The 27,866-nt window shown below is 36.5% G+C and overlaps 3 protein-coding genes across 3 annotated transcripts in view; all 3 read left to right on the forward strand.

Annotated features, from left to right (window-relative positions):
* The window catches only part of kdrl (kinase insert domain receptor like), a 49,020-nt gene extending 46,099 nt beyond the window's left edge, over positions 1-2,921 (forward strand). The window contains exon 30 of the mRNA XM_082177374.1: positions 1,062-2,921. Within this exon, the coding sequence (XP_082033500.1) occupies positions 1,062-1,239 (178 nt within the window). The 3' untranslated portion in view covers positions 1,240-2,921. The remainder of the gene's footprint in view (positions 1-1,061) is intronic.
* Positions 2,922-15,606: 12,685 nt separating this feature from the next.
* Positions 15,607-19,460, forward strand: cdx4 (caudal type homeobox 4). Its single transcript, XM_082176798.1, has 3 exons — positions 15,607-16,675; positions 18,375-18,520; positions 18,629-19,460. Exons 1-3 carry the CDS (start codon positions 16,240-16,242, stop codon positions 18,866-18,868), a joined length of 822 nt encoding a protein of 273 aa, XP_082032924.1. The 5' UTR covers positions 15,607-16,239; the 3' UTR covers positions 18,869-19,460.
* Positions 19,461-21,293: 1,833 nt separating this feature from the next.
* On the forward strand, positions 21,294-27,278 carry chic1 (cysteine-rich hydrophobic domain 1). Its single transcript, XM_082178044.1, has 6 exons — positions 21,294-21,442; positions 22,550-22,604; positions 23,467-23,622; positions 24,044-24,100; positions 24,540-24,599; positions 25,906-27,278. Exons 1-6 carry the CDS (start codon positions 21,300-21,302, stop codon positions 25,954-25,956), a joined length of 522 nt encoding a protein of 173 aa, XP_082034170.1. The 5' UTR covers positions 21,294-21,299; the 3' UTR covers positions 25,957-27,278.
* Positions 27,279-27,866: the final 588 nt, after the last annotated feature.

The raw sequence follows: 27,866 nt of genomic DNA on the forward strand, positions 1-27,866 counted from the left end.
CCTGACAAGGGTTTTTTATAATGATAAAATTTTATAATTTTATCTAATAATAAATAATTATCTTAAAGCTTCTGCTAAGAATTTTTTTACAAAACTTTCAGCCTTCTGTAGTAACAAGATGAATACTGTAAAAATATTATAGTGAGTGATATTAATACTAAAGTTAATTTTCACTATAATCAATAATTGAGATGAGCAAGTCCATTGTGTGATATGAGAGACATGAAAGTAGTGCCAATTTCATTCAAATAAATGGACTGATATACAGTATTGCTCTGGACATCAGCGAATATTAGGAAATATTAGACCGTTGAATGCTGTAATCGACCAGTCAGAATCGAGAATTCCAGAGACCTGTGTAATAAGTTTTAATAACACCACACCCCTCCTCCTCTACACCATAAATACAGCAGCAGGGAAGATTGCAGAGCTTGGTTGTCAAATGAATAAAATCAACAGGTTTTCATTAAAAACACTGTTTCGCCTCTGTCAGCACTCCCCCATCTTGTCACGTCCAATGCAGTCCACATCCTAGATATGATAAAAAAAGCTGGGCACAGCCAGAAACCATCTGGCAAAGCCATGCACAGGTTGCCATGGTCACAGCCATGGGAAAAAAAGCCACTCAGTGTATGTAGAGAATGATGTATATATTGTAAAGAGGCGGCCCCTGCCAAGGACCCACTCAATCATTGTCACCTTTGACCTTCTACAGCTTTACTGCTGTCCAAGAGTCTCCCTCAACATTGTCCCTCTGGATTCCACCTGATACTCCCACATTCAGTATGCACATATGTGGAGTGCTTTGCACCGACTGTGTACAGACCCCAATACATGCCAATCTATTTCCTATAGATATTTACTGCAAATTACTGCCCCTTTAGACTAAAAGCAAAGCCCTCCAGGGTGTCTGACCCAGTGACCCCGGATGAAGATGTTATTGAAACCCATTGCAACACACAGAGCAAAGTTTGCATACACAGAACAACAAAATAATAATACTATTCAAACATGTTAATTTTCAATTTGGGTACATTAAAACCCCTTTGCTCCTCCCACAGGATGAAGAGCAAAAGCAAGGAGTCCGTTCTGCTGGAGGGTGAGAAGGAGAAATACCCAGCGCTTGTTCCCTCACTGGACCTGAGTCTAGAGGACTCCTCTCTTGACCCAGAGCTGGAATGTCACAGCCCACCTCCAGACTATAACTATGTGGTCCGTTACTCCACACCACCCGTCTGAGTTGGTCTGCACTTATAAGCCACCAGAAGTCTGATTGGTTGGGTGCACATTCTATCAATTTCATTTTTTCTGTTCTACTTTACTCTGGTCATCAGAGTTTCACATTTCCTTTTTCTGTGCACCTTTTCAAGGTTGTGTATGAGTACATGAGTACAGTGGACTGCCACTCATTTCACTGTGGCAGTCTGAGATATAGCTACAGACCACCTCAGGTATTCCTGCTGTCTACTGTGAACATAAAAAGCACATTTTATTACAATAACGGCACTGTTTTCCCCAGTGAAATGGCATTCTTCATACAGAATGGTGGCTAATTATGAAATCATTTGTTCAGTGGTTAGAAGGAGAGGACAAAGGCAATCCTTATTTTATTTCTAGATAAATATTTTATTGAAATGAAAACTGGAATTTTGGTTATGTGATATTTTATTTTTATTTTGCTAAAATTATTATTTCAGAGCTTACTAAAGCTCATTCTTTACTTTTTTAGGATAATAAATATTTTTCTTTAGAACAGATTTTACTCGCATTTCACGCAACTGTCAGACAAACTGTCAAACAAAGACCACAGATCATGAATAATTGAATGTGCGGTCTGAAATTCCTTCCCAGAATTCAATCTGATATTGCAGGACACATTGATCATCAACACTTAGGATGCACATTGTGTTTCCATGTTCCAGTCTGAGGGCCATTTTCCTGAGTCTTGGCCAATGAAGCTCAAATGAATCACTTTTGTTCCCGCATGTAGTATTTTTTTATCTGGCAGAAGATCATAGTGTTCATTCTGTTTCTTTTTAAAAAATGAATCAAGCTTCTTACATATTGCAAGACAGAGTGGCTTGTGGGTGCCTAACATCCAGTCTATCACTGTGAAAGTGGCTTCAGAAGCCTTAGCAAGTAAATTATTCATGCACATTTAATAGGAAACATTCGGTTAATTATTGATCAAATGTGGACCACAATAAAAAGGCCTTGCTCTGTTCAACAATAGTTACACTGCATTGTGTACTTTCCATATTTATGTTGATTACACTACTGTATACATAACAGCACGTACTATGTTGTGCAGCTATTAATCAGAGGAAGGTATATTGTTACTAATTCAGTAGTCGTTTGTGCTAAAATACTACTAAAGCTTGCAGGGCAGGCTATAATTTTTTCAACAGGCTGGTCACTAGTAATAGCAAAATAGTCAATAGTAAAAGCATGTGCACTCATGTAGGTGCTATCAGTATTAACTCCTTAACATCTGTATGCAAGTAAACCAACACTGTGGGATGGAATGGATGGGAAATCATTGCATTGGTTAAACCAGATTATATTGACCGTTGTAAAAGCGGTTAGGCCCGTGATTGCTGAAAATGATTGTTTTTAAGTCCCAGTACTACATTCATAGCTGATGGAATAATGAAATGTATATACTGCCAAATGATACTTTCAATTATGTTGTGATGTTGCCTGGTATTTGTGAAGTAAAATTGTATGCACTGATGTTTTCTACATATATATATATATATTTTTTGTATTATAACTGTATTTTAATATTAACCCAGCATAAATAAAGATCTATATATTTATATATAGCACATTTTCAGAGTCATGATTGCATTTGTACTAGTACATGCCTGTATTTTATGGCTAATACATCTAATAAATAAAAATGCACAGAAATAATTCAATGACACTGTACTGTAGTTTTCTTCCTAAAGCATAATTTCCAATAGGTCTATCTACAGTATACATGATATTTCCAGTAACATTTTGCTAACTATTCTAAGATTGTTGGTGGAGATAGTTAGGCTGTGTGTCATCTGTGCTCTCTTCCTCCTGCTTCTTGGCCACAGAGACACATTTCCTGAGCGGGCCGAGGTGACGGCAGTCTGTCTGTCACCAGGACAATACCTCTGTGAGCAAGAAAAGGAAGGGCTTCTCCATCATTCCCATCACAACAGGACTCCAAACACTAAACTTCCTAAGGGCCAACAGTGCCCCCCAGCTTTGGCACTAAAACACCAGAGCTGTTTCTGCTTGTCATAATGGAGATACAGTGTTTACAGTACACTTGGTAAAAAGTCACTTGATTGATTGTGGATTGGCGGTGTGTTAATGAAGGCTGTGAGACATGTAAACTAATTCAGGAATATGAAGCATAAACAAACAAGGGAAGGATGTTGGGAGGGTTAGGGGTCATCATATTCTGGCTGCGAGCACAAACGTGGCATTCACGCACACCTCATATTTTTCCACACTCGCAGGAAGTACACACAGTCTCTGAGCTCGGCAGTTAATCAGAGTTCTCAATTTCCTTTGCTCTAAATGGACATGAATATTACTGCTCAGTCATTATTTCCATGAGCATAATTTCCAGTTTATTAACATAGAAACATAAAAAACACATTAAATTAATGTTTTTGTATATACAGTCATGGTCAGATTTATTGGCACCCCTGGTAAATATGATCAAAGATGGCTGTAAAATAAATTTGCATTGTTTATCCTTTTGATGTTGCACATTAAGAAATAGATGTTTTTCTCCAAAACACGCTGGCCACAATTATTGGCACCCCTAGAAATTCCTTTGACTAAAATATACGAAGTATGTTCCCATTCATATTTTTTTTTAATTAGCATACCAGGGTGACTAGGAACATTGTTCAGCCATGACTTATTGTTTCACAGGAGTATAAATACGAGGAAACGTTCTGATGTGCAGCAAAAGATTGTTGAGCTTCACAAAACAGAAAGTGGCTGTAAGAAAATAGCTAATGCATTGACAATTCCCATTTCCACCATCAGGGCAATAATTATTAAGTTCCAATCAACTAAAGATGTTACAAATCTGCATGGAAGAGGACATGTGTCTATATTGTCTTAATGCATGGCCGGGAGGAAAGTTTGAGTGGCCAAAGACTCTCCAAGGATCGCAGATGGAGAATTGCAGAGATTAGTTGAGTCTTGGGGTCAGAAAGCCTAAAAGAAAACTCGAACAGCACCTACATCACCACATGTTGTTTAGGAGTGTTTCAAGAAAAATCCTCTGCTCTCATTCAAAACCAAACTCCAGCATATTCAGTTCTTAGACACTACTGGAACTTCAAACGGGACTGTAGTCAGATGAAAAACCACCAGATGGGTTTGGTGCAAACAGGGATAAAAAGTACCCCATGCCCATGGTTAAATATACTGCTGGATCTGTGAAATTTTGGGCCTTTTTTCTGCCGGAGGTCCTGGACATACCAACAGATAAATCAAAACCTGACCACCTCTGCTAGAAATCTTATAACGGACGGTTGGATCTTCCATCAGCACAATGATCCAAAACAAACATTAAAATCAACACAAAAATGGGTCACTGAGCACAAAATGAAGCTTCTGCCATGACCATCCCAGTCCCCAGACCTGAACCCTATAGAAAATGAGTGGAGTGAACTGAAGAGAAGAATGTATGGAGGAATGATCTCTTGTGAACTCTTGTCAGGTGTTCTCCAAACTCATCAGGAATTATAGAAGAAGACTCAGAGCTGTTATCTTGGCAAAAGGAGGTTGCAAAAAGTATTGAATAAAAGGGCGCCATTAATTATGCCCAACGTGTATTGAAGAAAAACATTTATTTCATAAAGAGATTTTCCTCACATTTTCAATTATTTTACTTCAATGAAAGGTTAGGTTTTTATGAATATTTTTTTATTAAAGATCAAAAGGATGCAAATTTATTTTTACAGGCTTATTTTTTCATACTTACCAAGAGAGCCAATCATTTTGACCATGACTGTACCAGAGAAAGTCTAATGAGGGGAGAAGTGCCACTCAATAAACTTCCGGTTGCAGTTCCACTCTTGTTCCATATGAGGGCGCTCAAATGACGAGTGCAGAATGAATGGAGGTCTATGGAGCTATACCGCTCAAAATCCACTTTTCTTAGGATATAATTTTTAGTCTAGTAATTTGAATGTTGTTTTCGAAAGGGGATGCAAAGAAATTACACATTGCTTGGTGTTAGATTTTTTAGAGTCACTTATTTCCTTTAAAAAGTCTTTCAAAATGTCAATGACGTCAGAATGCTGACGTCATTAGCAGAATGCTAGCGTGTTATGGGCAACAACAACTCATCCTGTAAGAAATCGAAAAGAAATAAGAACTCGTTCATTCAACTTTCGATCTATAACCCATGTTGAACTTGCAAAACCTACAATCAAATCTGAGATTTCTCAACGGCAATCGGGTGAGGGAGACAAATTTAGCCGTCTAACCCCATTGACTCATTTTGCACTCATGGCGAGCGTCCCCAGTGGAACTCTGATTGGAACTACAACCAATAGGACTTAATAGGGCGTTGGAGTGAACAGGCTTTCCGTAGATGGGCTTTGACTGTACCTTTTATGTTGATGCATTGATTGGATGTTCATCAACCAATCAGGGCTGTTGAATGCTTGAATCTGATTGGTTGACAAATGTGCAATTATTTTTAGGGAAACGCAATGCTAAAGTAGTGTCAGTGTCTGAGGTAAAACGCGCCCCCTCCTTAGCATACAGACAAAGAAATGTGAAAATAAATGTAGACATTAGTGGTGTGAAAATCACACATGGTTTTAAAATGCATCCAACAAATTCCAAAACAGAACAGTTCCGCTAAAACAGCATGTCTGAAATCAGAGCAAATGCATAAATCTTTACATGTGCATGGGAAGATGAAGGCAGAATGCATGGATTTTACTGGTGAGATCTTATTTTTTTGCTCCAAATGGACTAGCTGTTTTAATCTCGCGAGATTCAAATGTGACGAGATTTCTTGTCGAAAAGCTGTCTCGCGATATTGAGTGTGAGGTTGAAGGTAGGATAGAATATGCCACCGCTACGTTTACATTACGCCCCCACTGTTGTTTTGCTTTTTATAGAGATAAAAAACATTTAATTCAGTTGGATGACGGTCACTTAAAATACCATCCAGCTTATCCATCACAAGCTGCAGAATTGTACGTAGTGCAGCAGGAATCAGAATTCACTGATCACGTGACAAGAGTAAGTGATGAGATAACTGACAAGACCACAGAGGATTCGTTGAATATCTCCCAATATGCAAGCTATCTTAGGCTGGGCTGTCTAGTTGGACCAGCTCTTAGCTCTATATCATGCCTGAAGAAAAATTTGGTCTCTTTATGCACTTTGAATATTGATTGAGTACTTTGATTATGGTTGCACTTATTTTTTTGCACTTAATAAGACTAATAGAAAACTGTTATAAACATTTTTATTTATACTGTTTTTATTTCTATGATAAATTTGTTGAAAGGATTTTAGTTAGGAGGTCAAAAGTTGTAGAAGCTCAAAAATCATGTACAGTTCTAAGGTCTGAAGATATACTAATGAAATCATACAGGAGAGAAGCCAGTCAGTTGAGTTTGTGTGGCAAAACCTTTTACAGTGCTTGATTGTCGTGAAATACAGTATTGTTGTCTTTTACTGCATATGATAATTCATACTCAGAAAGTAGCACTGAAATGATATCCATTACAAGATGATTATTTAAAACACTTCAAATGCCCCCGCAGACAATTTTTCTAGTAATGTATTTTGTCATTGAGGATTTCTAAAAAATACTGTGTAAAAAACCGTGAACTCAGTCTCGTGTCTCATCTCGTCTTGTGAGCTAACTGTCTCGTAACACCCATAGTAGACATAAATACATATTTACATACACAATATATTATATATACATATATACTGTATAAACTGTGGAAATAAATAAATGAAAAAATACAATTATACATAAAAAAGGAATTAAAAGTATAAATACTCATTTATTTGACATTTATTGGTATATTTATTTATGCATTTTTTTCTTTCATATATTTATTTATTATTTTGGCAGCTTTGGAATTCCATACTTACAACCTACTACAGCAAAAAAAAAAAAAAAAAAACTACAACCCCACTGACTAATTATGTCCATGTTATTGCCACACAATTATGTTTTATTATGTACATTCCGTACATAATAAAACATAATTTTGTGACAGCAACATGGACATAATTTGCACATACTCTCTTTCTCCCTCTCAAACGAATAAAAATGTGTTGTCAGCACTGCTCTGATGATTTTATTTGTAAAATAGCACTAAAATAGCAACTTAAAAGCCACATAGCATTTCCCACTAGCGAGGTAATAATGCTGATGTTCTTGAAGCATATAAACATACAGTTTCGCTATTTGTAGAGACGCTTCTGCTGAACACACACAGACACAGGTAATTCACACATGCTTCATGAATCTCTCTCAAGAGATTTACATAAAACATAAAAGTTATGTTATTAATGAATAAGTAATGACTGCTAAAAAAAAATGGTATTAAAATAGAAAACAGTTATTTTAAATTGTAACAATCTTTCACAATATTACTGTTTTTATTGTATTTTTCAGACTTAATGAGCACAGAGAAACGTGTAAAAACATCTTACCGACTTACCGGGCCTGCATCTTGAGACAAAACAATGACACTGACATGTTTTAAGATATGTCACTGCAAGTTGCTTTCAGTTAAAACAGTATAATATAATATGACATTGTGAATTGTAGTCTTTTTATAACTTCATAATGGAATCTGCTAAAATTATCTCTGAGGAAAACATCATCCATCTAATTAAAGGCTCTCTCCTATTGGGACCACTTTGTTTTTCTTGTTCAACAATGTGTAAATCTACTTCCAAAGTCCCTTCCCAAGGAAAACAGCCCCCCGGTGGCAAGATGCTTCATTAATCACTAAAACAGAGGTGGTATATTGGAGCCTTTGGGAGTCTGCCAAAACTCATTCATGCAATCAGTGACAAAACAGAATGCCTTGAAATCCTATCATACCCCATTCTCCTTCCTCTGTACAATTCCCATTAATGGAGTGGTCTTCCCCTCTGCTCGCACTTCCCACGTTGTGTTCTGGTGAGGAAAGGCAGGGAATAGCAGGATCCGGGTTGGGGGGAACCACATCCGTACCTCTCACCTATTGCTGAGACAATGGAGTGGACTTAATTTACCACAGATTATGGCTTTTGCCCACCTTTTCCCAGAAAGGTAGCACTGAAAATACAAATAGCTCCAAATATGTTAATAAACTCCCATGACGCCCAAGGGCAGGGTCAAAGAGTTCTGACAAAATCACACAGACTATTTGTCTTAAAAATAGTTGTCTTAGACTTTGGCCTTCAGATCAAAGTAAATTCCTTTTCTCCCCACAGAGCTCCAGTGATTAAAAATAAACTATTTATAATATGTCAAGAATTCTGACATTGTAAACAATTCAGAAACATCTGATCTACAGCGCTATGAGAACTCTAGCCTCAAAACTGCAAAAAAAAAAAAAAAAAAAAGGTCTAAAAGATACTCTATGCTATTGGATGTAATATCCAAATATTTTTATGTCGTATAAAAAAACAAAACAAGATGGGATTACTAATGATGATAAACTCATAAATGATTCATTAATCTTCAGAATGGTTTGAGTACAACCACTGAACTTTAGGTGGTTTTTGGTTGTAACTGAAAGAAAGCCCCAGAATAATTTGAACCAAAAAAATAAGATCTCACCAGTAAAATCCATGCATACTGCCTCCGTCTTCCCATGCACATGTAGGCAAGGCAAGGCAAGTTTATTTATATAGCACATTTCATACACAATGGCAATTCAAAGTGCTTTACATAGAAGAAATTAAAATAATAAAAAGAAATAAGAATAATTAAAACAGTTTAGAAAAATAAAATACAGTAGGCTACTTATAAAAAAAAAAAGAATATTATTATAGATCTTTCCTTCAAAAGGATTCCCTTAAGACTTAAATCTTTCAACCTTCTTTTAACCTTCAATCTTCTTACGACTTCCATCTATCAACTTTCCTTTAACTTTCTTTTCTCCCTCATTTACTCGCACGTTCTTTTCACTTTCTTTAGCACTGCGTTCACATTCTTTCTCAGACGAAAACTTTAATATCGTCATTTAAATACTGTTCTACTTTCTAACCCACATTAATACACGTCACTTTCACATTATCACTTTCTTTTACACCTTCTGAGTGGGCATTTACAGTTACGGGCTAAATGCCCTGCTGACCATAATTAAAACCCTCTCTGTCACCTTGCCAATAGTTTGATCATTGAGCTTACTTTTGAAAGCAAAACAAACAGTCGGACGAACAGCGGCACAGTGCTCATTCAGTAAATGCATAGCTAAACAGAAGTGTTTTGAGTCTGGATTTGAATGTGACCACTGTAGGAGCACATCTGATCTCTTCTGGAAGCTGGTTCCAGCTGTGGCTGGCATAATAGCTAAAAGCGGACTCGCCATGCTTAGAGTGAACCCTTGGTATTTCTAGCTGATATGATCCTAATGATCTGAGTGATCTGTTGGGTTTATATTCAGTGAGCATATCTGCAATGTATTGAGGTCCTAGGCCATTGAATGATTTATATACCAGTAATAATACTTTAAAATCAATCCTAAATCTAACTGGGAGCCAGTGTAAAGACCTGAGGACTGGTGTGATATGTTCATATTTCCTGGTTCTGCTCAGAATCCTGGCGGCAGCGTTCTGTATGAGCTGCAACTGTCTTATGGTCTTTTTGGGAAGGCCAGTGAGGAGTCCATTACAATAATCCACCCTGCTGGTGATGAAAGCATGCACACGTTTCTCTAAGTCTTGTCTGGAAACAAAGCATCTAATTCTTGCAATATTTTTGAGATGATAGTATGCTGATTTAGTTATTGCTTTGACATGACTACTGAAACTAAGGTCTGACTCTAGTGTCACACCAAGATTCCTGACTTGATTTTTAGTTGTTTGACCCCTAGAGTGAAGGTATGCGTTCACCTTGAGAACTTCATTTTTGTTTCCAAACGTAATGACTTCAGTTTTCTCTTTGTTTAACTGAAGAAAGTTTTGGCACATCCAACTGTTGACCTCATCAATGCATTGGCACAGGGAGTCAATGGGGCGGTAATCGTCAGGCGGTAGGGCTAAGTACAGCTGTGTGTCGTCTGCATAGCTGTGGTAAGCAATTTGGTTCTTTCTCATTTGGCTCATTGGGAGCATGTACAGGTTGAACAGGAGTGGCGCAAGAATTGAGCATTGAGGGACTCCGCATGTCATGGATGTCCACTCAGACTTATGGTCTCCTATACTCACATAATAACCTCTCCCATCTAAGTATGACCTGAACCATTTTAGGACTATCCCAGAAAGCCCCACCCAGTTTTCCTGCCTGTCAAGAAGTATGTTATGATCGACAATGTCAAATGCAGTACTGAGGTCGAGTAGTACCAGCACTGATCATTTGCCTGAATCAGTATTTAAGCGAATATCGTTTATTATCTTTATGAGCGCTGTCTCTGTGCTGTGGTGCGGTCGGAAACCAGATTGAAAATTGTCAAAGTATCCATTCGAGCATAAGAATTTGTTCAGCTGATTGAAGATAACTTTTTCAATGATCTTGCCTATGAAAGGAAGATTCGAGATCGGTCTATAGTTGCTTAATATGGTCTTATCCAGATTGCTCTTTTTCAGGAGGGGCTTGACAACTGCAGTTTTCAGGGAGTTTGGAAAACTCCCAGAGAGAAGTGAGGCATTTACCACTTCTAGAAGATCTGCTTCTAAACTGTTTAACACACTTTTGAAAAAAGATGTGGGAAGTGTGTCAAGGGCGCATGTTGATGTTTTAAGGTGCTGTACGGTTTCTTCCAAAATTTTGCCATCAATTTCTTTGAAATCAGACAAAGTTACTACTTACAGGTGGTCTAATCTGTCTGACCCAGGCGCAACTCAAGGATGTGCTGATCACCTTTCTGATATTATTGATTTTCTCAGAGAAGAAAGAAGCAAACTCACTGCACTTGCTGTTTGAGAGCATTTCACTGGGAATCTGGCTTGGGGGGTTTGTCAGTCTCTCTACAGTAGCAAAAAGAGTGCGTGTGTTGTTTAAATTGCAGTTTATAATATTTGAGAAGAAAGTCTGTCTAGCTTTGCCTAGTTCCATATTGAAAGCATGAAGGCTGTCTTTGTAGATGTTATAATGGACTACAAGTTTTGTCTTCCGCCACATGCGCTCTGCTTTTCTGCATTGTCTTTTCATATTTTGCACTGCTGTTGAGTTTCTCCAAGGTGCTTTTTGTCTGCCACTCTTCTTCCTGACTTTCACAGGAGCAATATCATCAATTGCACTTTTAACTTTTGAGTTAAAAGAATCAAGGAGAAAATCAACAGAGTCAGCAGATATGCTTGGTGTTAAGGATATAGCCTTCATAAATAGTACACTAGTGTTCTCATGTAAAGGTTTATGCAATTGCTCTGATTTCAGACACGCTGTTTTAGCAAAACTGTTCTGTTTTGGAATTTGTTGGATGCATTTAAAACCATGTGTGATTTTCAGTGTTTATCTATAGGATACTTTTTTTTTTTTTTTAGTTTGAGAAAATTCTTCAACAAGACTTCTCATGGCATAAAACTAGTGAATGACTGCACTAAAGAACAAACATTGTGTAATGACTTCTGAAATTTCTGAAATAGCATTATAGTTCCCAATAAAATCTTTCAAACTTGTTTTGAGGACCTATAAATATACGATGTAGCAATATTCCTATGAACAGTATCATGACCTCTCATTGCGGAAATGAAAATGAGAAAACATATGATACATAATTGAAACTATTTTGAGCACTGTCCCCAAACCATTTGGGACACACATGTTTGTCATTTTCAAGTTTCCAGGAAAGTTGTAAATCTGTCGCACTGGTAGCATTTTATCCTCAGATAATACTCACTTGGCTGAATCATTTCAAAACCTCTTCCCTTTCTCTGAAGTTCATTTCCATCCATTGGAGACTCACAGACTTTCAACAGACTCAACATAACATGATGCTAAAATGCTAACAAATAAATTAATAAATACTGAATAGCTTGGACAAACAATGTAATATATGGCCATATATGTACTTATATTTTAAATAGCATGACATATATCTATACATATATTTGACTTATCTGAGAACACAATATATGCCTGCAACATATATGAACATTTATGTGTCCAAACATGTGAAGAAAATATTTGAGTTCATCCATATATGATACCATATCTGCATATATTACAGTATAGTATTGGTTTCTCGCATATATGGACCACATTAAGTATAAATATGTGACATACATATTTGTTTCCCACATATTTAATAAATGTATGTAAATATACATTCATGTGATACTGATGCATTTTTAAAGCTGTGGCATATGGTTATGGTACTTTGTGGATGTATTTGTCAAAAATGACAAAGAAAATACTGCATTATTGTACTAAAAATACTATATTTGGTATTCACACAATACAGACAAAATCTCCAACTATAGGCATTTAATTACAAGGCATTCAGATATAAGATATAAAACAGTGCATTTTAAATATTGGCGTTTGAGATATTCAGACATTAAGTATCATCTTTTTAAACTATTCAGACTAGTACATACAACATTTCTATTATTAACTGGCATTTCATTACATGACATTTTGACAAGTACAGACAATATTCTTATTAACTATTAAGTGACATTCCACAAAGTATGGGCCTACTATGGTAATAAGTACATATGCATGTATACATATATGCGTCTTACATATTTTTCACATGTATGTGCATATATGGGAAAAATATATGGCACTTACATGAAAACGGCAATTTTTGCTATATTTTGAAATATATGTTTCATATATGTCTATGTGTTTTACATATGCATTTTGCATATATTCTCATATAGGCAGCAGACATACATGGGCACTGACATTATATATGTAATTTACATATATTGACATATATTACATTTCTGTGTGGGGTGTGATTTCTAAGCTAACCATCTTAAACTTGTATGTTCTGGCAAACCACTGTAGGCTTTCTTTAGTATGGTATTTTAGTAGGCTAATTATCATGCAGAGGCTTTATTCTAATTGCTCAATAATTCACATAAATGAACAGAAATGTGATTAGTCTTCAGCTGTTAGACACGACGCAAACAACCAGTACATTACCTAGTGAATACTGCCCCCTAGAGGTCTTTCTGTAATGATGCTGATTATTGATAATGAATGCTGGGGATAATTCTTCATTTCATTTAATAAAAGAAAGGATAAAAAAGGAAAAACATTTTGTGCCATGCATATATGTCAGAAAATGTGTCATAAAAATGTGTTCGTTCAGCAATACCTTTTAATTCAGACTGAGTCGCTCTTGCAGCTGATCGACCAGCAGAGGGCGTCGCTGTGCTGTGCGTTGAGTCTCCAAACCAACCTGTCGCTTTCTTAATTGCGTACACCTGCATCACCAGCAACATGTGCACGCGCAAAACCCAGATCTGGCCTTCAGCTTGTTATGGTAGGATATATATGACCACATATTCTGCACAAAAAAAAATAAAAAAATCAATATACATCTGTCCATATCGTATATTACCATCATATAGGTTGTGATATATTTAGGCACGAGATATATTTTGGCAAATTGTTTGGAGCAGCATTGAAACGGTCTATTATCTAACAAAAAGTAATGGTTTAACCCCAGACTCATTTACTATAGTGTGAGTTCACAATAGCAGAACAAGTAGAACATATAGGTCTCATAATTGATTGCCTGTTAAATATCAGAGAAACCAATAACAGTCATTCAAACTTTCTTTGTCATTCTGAAATTGCGGATGTGTTCATGCTTACATCTTACTGATCTCATAGGCTTCTATAAACAATATCAGTCACCTATATACAATTACAAAAACAACAACAGCTCAAGCTGATATGTCTGATATGTCACATGTTTTCCCCAGTATGGGTATAGACCTAGGCTAATTTGACATAATCCTAATTGGACTGATACATTTTTATTTAAGAAAAACTGCTCTAAATATGTTGTTAAAGTAGGCTAGGACATTTAAACTCTAGCAGATATATAATAATTGTATCTATTATAATCATGATCCTTAATTTTAACTTTTTTTTTTTGTTTCTTTACATAAAATAAAAAATTGGTCTCACAAATGCATTTTTATCATTTGTTTTCCCTGAAGTCTGTCAACTGATGATGTCATAAAATGCATGTATATTAATTTTACAATTTTAAATAATTCGATTTTTTTTTTTTTTTTAAACAGCACACAATCATTTTCAACCATTTTCAAGGAGGCATTCCATAAATCCATGTCTCATCTTTATCCAAGTCTTTATAAAGTGATATAACTGAACTGCAGATGACTACACTAATTTAATTTTAGCAGTTTGCACTAAACTTTTGATAAACAAACAGCCAAAAATCAGTTACAGCAACTTAATATTTAAAATGAACATATAATAAAAAGTGTTCATTTTAAAAAGCTATTTAAGTAAAGCATATGTCACGCCACAGGACGACTATAACTATTTAATGTAAACTACCAATATAGATTTTAACCTAAAATATGTTGAAAATAAGTTAATGCTTTCCATACTTGAATAATATAGCCTATAAGCCAACTGAAATATAATAAGCATGGCCTACCACAGAATAGCCTAATTTAATGCGTGCCTTTTTGAAATGATAAATAGTTTCTGTGTAGTGAACGGATGTAAAATAAATTCTGATTGCACGTAAACCATTTGAAAATATCTGTAATAACTCGAGTCAAAACACTCAATTTGACATGAAATGTGTTGTCCTTTCTGCCCTAACATCTGAGACAAGACAGTCAAGCCTGAACAAGCTACTGTCTGTATATGTTAATGATTAAAATTCCCAAGAAACCTCGCAGTAAAATGAATTAACAACTCGTTAAACCTTTCGACTACATGGCGACACGCACGACACACTGTCGTCGCATGAGTACTGTAGGTGATACCTCGCATTTCCATAAACCGGAATTAGCTGTGAAGTGTGACCCGAGAGTGTCATGGTGTGAGGGATGCGGAATGTGAAAAGTTCGCCTTACTTCAAGACACCTTCTCCCGCTTTGCACCTCTTTTACAAGAGTATCCTTTAACAAATACGCATGGACTCTGGAGGCGAGAAAGTGGCATGGGTACTATGCAGATGTGACGTTCCCATATCCACAGGTTTAGCTTCATTAGAGAGACAAGAGCTGTAAAACTTCAAGCGACCATTAATGGCTGAAGGATGCTGCATGCCTATAAGCACGTCACGGCTTATTCCACTTTTATGATCAACACTTTTTAACAATAAAATTGACAGTCGTTTATTATTATTATTATTACTATTATTAATAATAATAATATCATTAGGCCTACCGTTATACTTGTATACATAAATAAATACGATACAATTATAATAGCCTACAATATAGGCGTAATTTATTACAATTTAGCCAATATTAACACAATAAATACATATTTAGTCAAAGAAAAATAGTTTAAAAACATAAATAAAAGGTTAGTTCGTTATTGGCTTGTTTGAACTTTTTTTTTGTCTTTTGAGGGTTTTTAATGAAGTCAAAACACGTTTCAAATTGGCTGCTTTGATGATAGAAAATCATTTTGAACTGAATATGTTTCTCAGAGTCAGAGTAATGTAGGCTATTGATTCCTAAAGTCATATAGAGTAAGTATTAGCCTACTACTACTGAATATTGTTGAATATTGCAGAAGGAAGAGTCTGAGGTGATGCAGAAACCTGGCGCTAGGGGAATCTGTGAGGACTTGCTGGTGTTATTGGCTGCTCATTTGAATGCAAATCGAGAGGTTTTGAAGTCGTGGCTGACGTCAGGAGGGCTTGGTTATACCTTTGCCACCACCACCACCTTGACAACAGAGTCACATCATGTTTGATTGAAGCACGTCAAGGACTACGTCGCGTGACCTGGAGATCATTTTGGACTACCACCCTTGAGATAAATAGTAAAAGTTTTGAGTCAGGCCTTGTTTAGTGATATTTGGCTTGATGCATGGCTGGCATGTTGCCTTAAAAAAGTTATTTTAGGGGTTTCTTTCGAATCATGTACGTTGGATACCTTTTGGATAAAGAGGGAAGCATGTATCACCAAGGAGCTGTGCGACGATCTGGCATCAGTCTTCCACCACAGAATTTTGTCTCCACATCCCAGTATTCAGATTTTACAGGATACCATCATGTGCCCAACATGGACACACACGCACAGTCATCAGGGGCATGGGGCGCTCCTTACGGCGCACCGAGAGAGGACTGGGGCGCATACAGCCTCGGACCTCCAAACACCATTTCTGCACCTATGAGCAGTTCATCCCCGGGACAAGTTTCCTACTGCTCGCCTGATTATAATGCCATGCACGGCCCGGGATCAGCAGTGCTGCCTCCACCACCTGAAAACATTTCTGTGGCCCAACTTTCCCCTGAGAGAGAAAGGCGTAATTCCTATCAGTGGATGAGCAAAACCGTCCAGTCGTCATCAACCGGTAAGGGCCAACAAATGTCTTTCAAATAAAAAAAGTAAAAAAAAGTAATTAAGTAATCGGAAAACATGTAAACTCTTCAATATTTCCAAGGTTCTGAAATCAGTGATTGAAAAAGTGAAAGTACAAATTGACAGTAGGCTAGTCTACGCTTAGGCCTATGATCTATTTTCTTGCTGCTTTAAAATAAAAATGACATTATTATAATTTAAATCTGGTAATCAAATTTCGATGCACAGGTTCTACTAAAAATGTAAAAACATTTATAGAAAAAAATAAGAACGAACACATATGTCTAGTATAACAGAAGGGAAAAAAAGAAAGTCTAAGTATTTGCTAAAAATAATAGAAACAAATAATTTACAGAGGACAAATTGTGCGAAATGCAACAAATATTTGTGTAACAAGTATCAATTATATATTGTTTGTCTCAACTATAACTGCACATCTGACAAAATATTACGAAATGGTAGTTTTTTATTTTATTTTTTACAAACTGCCCTTCTCAATTCTTTGCGGAAAACGCGTTTCGTTCCAGAAACGGATTATCTACTTATTTATTAGTAGGCAATATTTGTTTCCTTAAAAATGAAGGCATGGGAAATACTTGTGGCAAAATTAAGGTGTTTGGAATTGGCGCCAGGGTCACTTGTAATGCTAATTTGCGACTCCCGTAAACAAGATGTGAGGTCTACTTTTCCTGTTACATTGTCTCAGGTTTTGAGGGTTATCTGTCATATTCAGGCGGCGACTTCTTTCAACACCTTCTTCACTTTGATATGCAGCATCGCGTCTTCCTCTGTCTCTGTTCTTGAGGAGTTATATTAGCCTACCTCAAAGAGTGACAAACTTCACAGCAAATAAAGTTCTCCTGTCTCCGGCGCATGTTAAAACAACAGCGAAAAAATCTCAAAGAAAACAATCGCCTTACTGTAAACGCATTCTTATTTTTACAGTTGAAATAAATGAATGTTTTGGAAATGACACATGAAGTTAAATTGTCATATTTTACATTAGATGTTTGACAAAGTGTTCGCAGCTAAACCTATAATATAGACTAAAAACACGAATTAATTGTCTTTATTCGTTCATAGTTTATTTTTCAAAGATAGCTGATCTGTACATAAAAACAAGCACAGCATGCTCGACTTGAGGAAAAGATTTTTGATGTTATCTCCTTGTAATTCGTTGTAAGACGTGTATTGTCTCTTAACACATCAATGGCGTTTGGGTAATGTCTTTGGGTCTCTTTGTTCTGCAGTTTGTTCAGAAACATCTCAAAGAAGATCAGAAGCTCAATTTGAATATCTAGCGACGTAATAGTTTAGGCCTATACAATTTTCTAAATATTGCAATTGTGATTTATAGTAACATAGTTGCACATATAAATGATAGTGATTGTAAATGCAACAAAAAAGTAGGCTAAGAGATAGCCTACAAGTTCCTAAATAAATTTAAGTCAATGAAAGAAATATTTTTTTTCTTCTAAATTTAGCCTATATAAATTATACAATGCACAAGTTCTTCCCCTGCGTCAAAATAATATTAATAACTATTATATTTATTATATTAATAATATCATGGTCGGCGCGTATTTTACGCAGAATGCACATTTTATTTTATTTCACAATTATCAACTTTTTAAGACATTGTATGCATCATTTTCATGATTAGCCTATCCGTACATTTCACCTTTTTTTAGGCAAAACGAGAACGAAGGAGAAATATCGAGTGGTGTACACAGACCACCAGAGACTGGAGTTGGAGAAAGAGTTTCATTTTAATCGCTACATCACAATCAGAAGAAAATCAGAATTGGCAGTAAACCTCGGGCTTTCAGAGAGACAGGTAACATTACTTTCATTTAGATTTTCACTAATAGAATAGGATTTAGGCCATCTAACTAAACAATTAGGACTTTATTTATTTACATAACCGTATGCTTTGCCTTAACAGGTAAAGATCTGGTTTCAGAACCGCAGAGCCAAGGAAAGGAAGTTAATCAAAAAGAAAATGGGTCAGTCTGACGGAAGCGGAGGATCAGTCCACAGCGATCCAGGTTCTGTCAGTCCTCTACCGGTACCAGGGTCACTGAGTCCTTCAGATATCCACGGTTCTCTGTACCCACCCCAAGGAATGAACGCCTTACCATCTATGAGGAACATAGGCCTACAGCAAGTTACTGTCACTCAGTGAACTCGAACTTGGAACGTCCAACTTTAACTGAGCACTCCAACACGCTGAAAGGACAGAACCGAAGCGGGCCACTCACGTGGTCAAAAAGGATTACTTTGTAATCAACTATTTCACGACAAGCATCGAGGCGCGTGTTGTGGATTACAACAACAGAGAAATCACGTCTTAAACGCAACGAAATGCTGGAGGCTCTTCAAATATTGTTTTAGAATAGTTTTTAAAATTAAGAAACAAAAAACATACAAAAACCTTGTTCGTCTGATCCAGAGACTAAATATTTTAATGGTTTGTTTGTGTTTGCTCAATAAAGATATAAATATCATTTTCTGTATGTGGTGTATATCTAAATGTTTGTAAATAAAATGAAAACTACAGGTACAGCGTTTCTCGGGATGTATAGTGATCCTGACTCTGGAACTGTTAGACATTTATTGTCTGTTTAAACCAAATGACCTGCGATGGCAGGCTGTTTTATGCTCCAGTTTGTGTCCAAAGCGCACGTCGTTCACTTTCTTTTCACAGGGGTGATGTGCAGGTGTCACATACCTGATATGGGTATAACGTTTGATTCCAGAAATCTGTAAATAAAATGTTTTGCAATAAATTTGATCGTGTCGTGATATATCAATAAACGAATTCATATAGTAGGCTATATGCTCATCTGGTTAAGGCACTCTTGACAGACAGCAGGTATTACATTTTAAACGTGAGACGACGACAATAAACTCGTTTAAACATAGACCTACTACAACTTTTGGGCTGATGGGGCGGAGCAACCTAATTTGTAGGGAAAGGGATTTTATTCCATATTTCTGTACGAATGACGCGTCGGCCTATTTATTGAAATTGTATGATTAGACCAAAAAAAAAAAAAACGGAACGATTTTCTTCCCCCCAAAAAAAAAAAAAAAATCTTTCTAAAAAGTTGAAATTATTACGGGAAAAACCTTGAAAAATATAGGTTCGCAAAAATTAAGGTTCCAAAAAGTGGGCCATTTTTTCACTATAAAGAACCTTTTGTGCAATCGAAAGGTTCCAGTGGGGTTGTTATTGAAGATTCTTCATGGAATCACATATGCCAATAAAGAAACTTTAATTTTAAGAGTGAACACATTTCTGCAAAGAAAATGAACAAGTTTACATTAAAATGTTGAAACATGGATACTTTCCATAGCCTAATTCTTTTTTTAAAGCCAACATTTGGGAGGGAGATCTACATTTATCCATCTATTTTATGTTGTAACATGAGCTTATTTATTTACCTTTTTTATTTCATATGAAACATAACAAATCATCTGTTTGATTACAGCAGTTGCGATTCCCCTGCCTTGCATTTATTGGCACATTCTGCAAATAGGCCTACATTAGCCTATATGTCCCATGACTATAAAGTAGAGGCACAAATCCCTTCAATATGAGACTTGATTTGTTCCTATTACAAACTATTCCTGTATAACATCCAATTAACCCATAGCACAAAATATGTCAAATGTCTGTAAACACATTAAAATAGGGATTTTGGCCTATGGCTACATCTCACCTCAGAGGTCTTGACCCTCTTGACTCCAAAAATAAATAAATCATACTACAATGCCATGATTTTGTTATATATTATATTATATTATATTCATTGGAGTAAAAATAGGCTATTGCATGGCATTTTTTTAGGTGTTGTTTCATTTCAGTGTTGACTGCATTCATCAAACTCAACGATTCAACCAGTTACCCAAGAAATAAATAAAGGATCAAACAAATATAGCCTAGGTTATTTTCCTTAATTTAGGCCTACTGGAAATATGAATGATTACAAAACCCACATTTGCCCACAAACTACCTACAAGAGAACAGACTGATTTAGACTAAATTTGCAATTCCAAACATTCTGGTATTTTGACATTTTTCCCCTGGTTTCACAGACAAGGCTTTAGCCTAGTATCAGACTAAAATACATGTTTGAGCTGTTTTAACTGAAAGTAACTTGCAGTGACATATGTTACATTATATGCACTGGCGTGCCATTGCTTTGTTTTAAGATGCACACCATAGGCTAAATGTTTTTTGTAAGACACGTATAAAAGCTACTTAAATGCCCTAGTTGCACTAAGGCCCAATCCTAGTCTAAACTCTGTCTGTGAAACCGGGACGTATAGAGGCTAGTCTATTTAATTTAGGCTAATGTTTAATGCTAGAAAACTATAAAATCGCACATATCGGTGATAAGATGTCTGTAGACAGACTGATAAGCAATTAGCATTTTGTAGTTAAACACCTCACTTACATCAGTATTTATTGAAAAAAGAAACACATGATCTATGTTCAGGTCAGGACCTTATTTTGTACCATATACAGTACAGGACACCGCGTGCGCTGCGATGACGCTGCCTGAACAGCACTAGTTTGATGATGTCATCGGCGCTATGCCAGAGACGTCATGAGCGTCCTACTGCCCAACATGGCGGACTTTGATACCATTTATGAGTTAGAAGAAGAAGATGAGAGAATTGTGAGTGAAGAACATCTCGTCAGATACTGTCCCGAGCCTGTGGTCATGCGCGGGGCTGGTCACATCACCGTGTAAGCGTATGAATGCGACAACACTGCTGTTAGTCACTGTTAGGTCACGTCTGTTTGTGTAGCCTCCATGCTAAGCTCACTGCATGTTTTTGTCGCCAAGTTGTGGAATCAAAATACACGTAGGCCGGGCTTCTCCAGCTGTATCCTGACAGTGATTTTAAGTGGAAAAATCATCCCTAGTTACCCGAAGTCTTGTTGTTAGCTCAGAGATTTATGGTTTTATTGCTGTCCGTGGATAAAGGCTGCCCCGTAACCACACTCAAACTCATTAGGATCTTCGCTTTAATTTGAAGTTGTGTGTAACTGTACAGTACATATGCTGAGCTAAACCTTAGAGATAATATTTTAATTAAATCACTTTAGTGGAACAGCACAAGTAACGTTACCTCTGCAACTGTCAGTTATGCAAATTTTCAGAATTTGGATCACCAAAGTCTGACCACTTTAGAGCAAGGTTTGAGGTAATGAATTAGGCTATGTAATGAATTAGGCTATTTGATGAGATAAACAACAGGATATTTGTACACGAAACAGCAGTGCAGCACAGCCTACTACTGTACTGGATAATAAACAGACATAACCCAATACAGTTATACAGAACTTTTCTCACTCTGTTGTGTCTATGTGCTGTTAAGTCTTTAATAGGTCTAATTCAACTGAACCCAACGTTAACCCAGCTATCTTTTTCTTACTGTCAGAGAGCCTTTGTATAGAAGCCCATTTCTGGCACATAAGAAAAATCATGCTTTGGTGAAGCATAATTATGTCATGAAAAGGAAAAGTTGTGACATACCAAGTCATATTTATGAGATAAAAAGTCTAAATTATGACATACTAAATGGAAATTATGAGATAAAAGACGCAACATAAAATATAGATTTTTTTGTTATTGACTTGTTATTGTCAATTTCAACTTTTTGTCAATCTTAGTTTTTCATATTTTCAGCATCTCATAATTATGACATAGGATGGCATAACTGACTTATCTTTATTTTATATCTCATTAATGATTTACCAAAGCGTGATCTTTTTTCTTATGGGGCAGAAATTGGCTTCTGTACTTTTGCACCATATTATATAACCTTTTAAAAAAAACTGTGTTTGCAGGTTTGGACTAAGCAACAAGTTTGACACAGAGTTTCCTTCTGTTCTCACAGGAAAGGTAAGGATTTCTAACTCGCATCTACAAAGTAAATCATACTGATTGGTGTGAATAAAATATATTTCCCTGTTGACCTTTCCCCTTACACCGTTATTCACCATGGTATAAGCTTTTGATCAATACAGAATCCCCTGATGAAGTCTCTTAAATGCTGCGTGTTTGCCACAGAATCTGTCAATAAGTAAACCGTCCAGGGCTCCAGTAGGCAGGGATCGCAGCGCTGGGAGGACACAGCTCCCAGTGACAAAATAATGAAAGAAAGACTGTGCCGTTCACAAGAATGGGAAGCTTCCTGGGTCGGACGCAGAAATACAAAAAGGCTGCAGGGGGAAGAGCAGGCCGAGGGAAGTGCGGGGCAATAAAACGGAGCTCCAGTATTGTGACCCAGGGTGACATGTGATGGATGAGGTCAGGATTATGATGACTGAAGGGTGCAGATCAGGCCTGCTGGGCTTTATTCCGAGTTCTTTTGCTGTTTGCAAAGAGACCTTTGCATCCTGTCATAAAAGATTACGACCCCGGTTTTATGGCGTACATACCCAGAGAGGAATGAGCAGCCATTCAGGTTGTTTAGACGGCACAGCCACAGGCCACGGGCTTATCTCATCTTTTTGTCCTCCCTTTGCCCTGAGAGTGTCAGAGCTCAGTTGGCGAGTTACAAGCGTGCAATTGCAAGATCACCAGAGAGCATCTGCAAACATGGATGTTTTTCTTAAATAAAAATTCCAATGACTTTTCATGGAATTTCTTTTATTTCTTCTCAGATTTGGAACATTTTTATTTATTACTGACAATGCACAGAGACAAAACACTTCCTAACATATACTACAGTCTCTTTTTGTTTCTCACCCATCTACTCCAGGTTGCTCCAGAGGAGTTCAAGACGAGTGTCAATCGAGTAAACGCATGCTTGAAGAAGAACCTTCCGGTCAATGTGAAATGGCTGCTCTGCGGCTGCCTGTGCTGTTGCTGTACGGTGGGCTGCAGTCTGTGGCCTGTCATATGTCTCAACAAGAGGGTGAGTCCTTCCTCAGACGTGTCCCGTCCTTCCCCCATTAATCCACGTAAAGTACTTATTGCCCGTTTGAACACCTAAGAAATAAACCAACTCAGTGAGGAGGGCAAGAAACAACTACATGAGCTTATTAACTGAGTGTGAATTTGATATATGTCTGAAGGCATGGCTGCTTGAATTATATGCTTGGGAAAGGTGATGATTTTACAGCTACAAATGTTAAGTTATTGGCCATGACGTGCAGCTTACAAGGTGCTTAACTACGAGCTTCGGTCCATAAATGCCTCTGAAGTCTTCATGCCCTGAGAGTTTTATTGGCATTTGTTAAACATGTGTTTGACGGGTATTTAGCATAAAACCCTGCGTGCGTGTCTATTTTTGTTTGTGTATAATGATTTGTTTATTTGTGTTTGTGTGTTTTCAGACGCGAAGATCCATTCAGAAATTGTTAGAATGGGAAAACAACAGATTATATCACAAGGTAAGCTCATTACTGAACTGATCTGAGACACATAAAGATAAGAACAGCAGACCATCTCCAATTTAGCTGCCATGTTAAGAAGTCTTGGTGTGTGGTGGATAACAATCATTAAAATGGCTGCTAACATTTGACCCTGTCAAATGCTTGTTGCCCTCGCAGCCATTTTGGTCTGATGGACTGATATAGTGCAGAGGCTGACCAGACTATGGAAAGGTCAGCAGTAAAAAGCCACGTTCGTTTTGTTGTGTCTCGAAGCTTTGATTGGCAGCCAGTAGCGGCGCTGACACGTTAAGGAAACTCCTCTAAGCACTGGCCACCGCTTGACCTCCGCTAACCCTTGTGTGTAAAGTGTGTCTGAGCATCTGAAGTGCTTGAGTCTATGTTGAATATCTACCGCACGGCTTTATCTAACTGGTATCTTCCTGCGTCTCGCCTTCAGCTGGGGCTGCACTGGAAACTCAGCAGGAGAAAATGTGAGAGCAACAACATGATGGAATATGTAAGTTCATGGCTGTTTTTTTGTGTGTGTGTGTGTGTGTGAATGTTTGATAACAGTAATTAAAAGGAAATAAAGATTCAGTTTTATTTTCATTTCAGGGCTCTAGGCTGCTACCAAAATGAAATGTGATACAGTAATTTAAAATCTAGTTCCCATTGGATACTGTCAGGAAAACTTTGTGTGTGTCAAATATTGACTCAGAGTGCGTCAGTGTTATCATGCACTCAGTGAAAATGTTTCAGCCTCAGACCTGCTTGTCAGTTTGTGAAAAGAATCATAATCATAGTTTTATTTGAATCAATTCTAAAAACTGTCAAGTATTTGACAAAAAAAACTCTTGGTTATGTTTTGAAATATGAGATCAAATTTAAAGGTTGAATCAGCTGTAAGGGAACATTTATTTGAGTGACCGTAATCAACAATATATATATATATCTACTGTATATATTTTGTTTGGGGTTAAACATGCACAAATAAACTTTCAGAACTGCGATATTTATATGGCACAAACTCAATCATGTTCATTAGAGTGACAGCATCATATTGTAACTAAATACATGTACTAAATACAAAAAAAAAAAACTAGTTTATGCTACCATGCAAACGTTTTTTACAGAATTCTCAGCAACCAAGCTCTTATGTTCAGCAGTCATTTCTTCAGTGTCACATGATTCTTCTGAAATTCTAATATGCTGATTTGGTGCTCAAAAAACATTTCTTATTATCAATGTTGGAAACAGTTGTGCTGCCTAATATTGTTGTGGAAACTGTCATAGGCTATATATTTTAGGATTGTTTGGTAACACTTTATTTTACAGTGTCCTTGTTACATGTTACATGTAGTTACTATAGTAATAACAGTAAATTATGCATAATTACATGCAACTAACCCTCAACCAAACCCTAATCCTACCCTAACCCTATAGTAAGTACATGTTGTTAATTAAATATTACTCAGTACTTAAAAATATAATTACACTGTAACAATGACACCTTAAAATAAAGTGTAACTGATTGTTTGATGAATAGAAAGTTCAAAAGAAAAAAAGAACAGTCTTTACTGTCACTTCTAATCAATTTAATGCATCCTTGATAAATAAAAATATTAATTTATATTAAAATATCTTACTGACCCCAACATTTTGACCCCTGCACACAGAGCTGAAGCCCTTCTGAACAAACATCATTCATATATATATATATATATTTATATTTGTCTCGAGACCTGCAGACCATAAGGTTTTAAATCATGTGGCTGGTGATTATTATTAAGTGTTCTTTCTTAACTGTCTTTTTATGTCAACAGGTTATTCTTATAGAGTTTGTACCAAAATATCCTATATTCAGACCTGACTAAAGGACTTCTGCTGGATCCTCGTGGAAGGCCCTTCATTCCTCTCCTTAGTGCCTTGTATATATGTCGTATTGAGGGTCTTCACTGGGTTTCTACAAAGACCCATTTTCCCAGTACCTTGTACAGTAGAATTCGCAACACTGTCACTTTGCTTTAGAGCAGATTTTGCACATTTCCTGATGTAGTAGAAGCGCTCCTTTGTTGCACTCAGACGTTTTGTTATATATAACAAGAGTGATTGGAAGAAAGCAAACTCTGATACTTGTTTAAAAGTGCATTTACCCCAAAGAGCCATCAAGTCCTCCCCACATACTATATTATTGTATTGTTTGTTAAGAACAAGGCACCTTAAGGTGTGAATTTGCCTTATGTTTACGTTTTTTAAATCAGACGTGTAAGTGCAGGAGTCAGAAGTGTGTCGTGTGTTATTGTTTTCAGAGTGTAATGACTAGCATTGGGGCTTTTTGAAGCTAGTGCCGCAGACGTATGAACTAGCTTAGAGTAACACTCAGCACCTTGATCTTCTGGCACTTTTGCGATTGTCTACTACACGGGGAGTCAACAAGCTGACTTGTAAATACCATGGACAGGATGTACAGTGTGGTATGCCATGTTTACATTATGTAATTTAGCTGGTTATTAGTTTTTCGCCAAGATATTATTGTAGCATAGTTTGTTTATAAGCTGTCTCTGTAACTTTACAGTTGATATGGACCTGTTACCCAGTAAGCCATAAAATATATGTACAAGATGCCACTCGAGTTAGAGCTGAAAATTGCACTTGAGCACACAAGGACAAACAAATTGTCCTGGAGGTTTTTGATATTGTTTACAATGTCATTGTGGTGCGTTTAAAAAAACGATAACATTTGCCAATCAATGAAAATTTGTTACCAAGAACAATGTGTCATTCTTTTCACACAAAGTGAAATTTACCTATTCAAGTTTTTGTTGGAACATTATTTGTACCCTGTATTTTTTCCTTTGTTTTGTTTCTGTTCATCTTCATCTGGGAGTGTCTGTTCATGGATGCTGCATGCTGCTGTTACGCTCTTCAGTTGACTACAGACGCAGCATTGTAAATGTAGTGGTTAAAACTGCCCCCATGTGTTTTCTATACCTGCACGACTTCTTTGCTCCATATACTGTAGACGAGACTGCATTAGTCGAGTGCCTCTGTAGATGGTCTTAAGAGGAATGATTATTTGCCTAGCAATCTAATGGAGAGAAAGGAATCTGCTCTTAGTGCTGGTTCTGTTAAAGTACCTGTAAATGTTTGTCCCTACCAACTCTTATGGAAAGCTTCAATAAATTCCTGATTTTGATGTTTTTGAACATTCTTTCTCTATATGCATATGTATGCTGTTGCCATATTTACAAATAATAAAATAAGGGAAAACAATACACACACACGACCAACAATTGACTTTTTCCACATCATTTTAACCTCCAGTAACGGAATATGGAAAATGAATGGCCACTATATATATATATATATATATATATATATATATTTTTATTTTTATTTATATATATATTTATATATATATTATAAATGATGTGTGCGCACACAATATTATTTTTTAAACGAATTTTGAAAAATAATTTAAACTCTCGCTGATCATTTTTAATATTCTTGCAAACAAAAAAGGTTTTATTTTTAAGGCTTAATTACTTTGATTGCTTTTGCTGTCTATCTCATAGACATAAAATAAGACTTTTAACTGACTCAACACACAGATCCTGTACCAAAAGTACACCAAAAAGCTGTATAAAATCTTTATATCTTTTAAGTATTACATCAGAGATGAGAGAATTCTGACATATTGATACAAAAAATATGTGATATATTACTATGTGTTCAAAGATAGAAATGACCCATTGGTTTACATACATCGGGGGTGTGAAGAGGT

The sequence above is a fragment of the Leuciscus leuciscus genome (assembly GCF_965113295.1).
Source record: "Leuciscus leuciscus genome assembly, chromosome: 8".
NCBI lineage: Eukaryota > Metazoa > Chordata > Actinopteri > Cypriniformes > Leuciscidae > Leuciscus > Leuciscus leuciscus.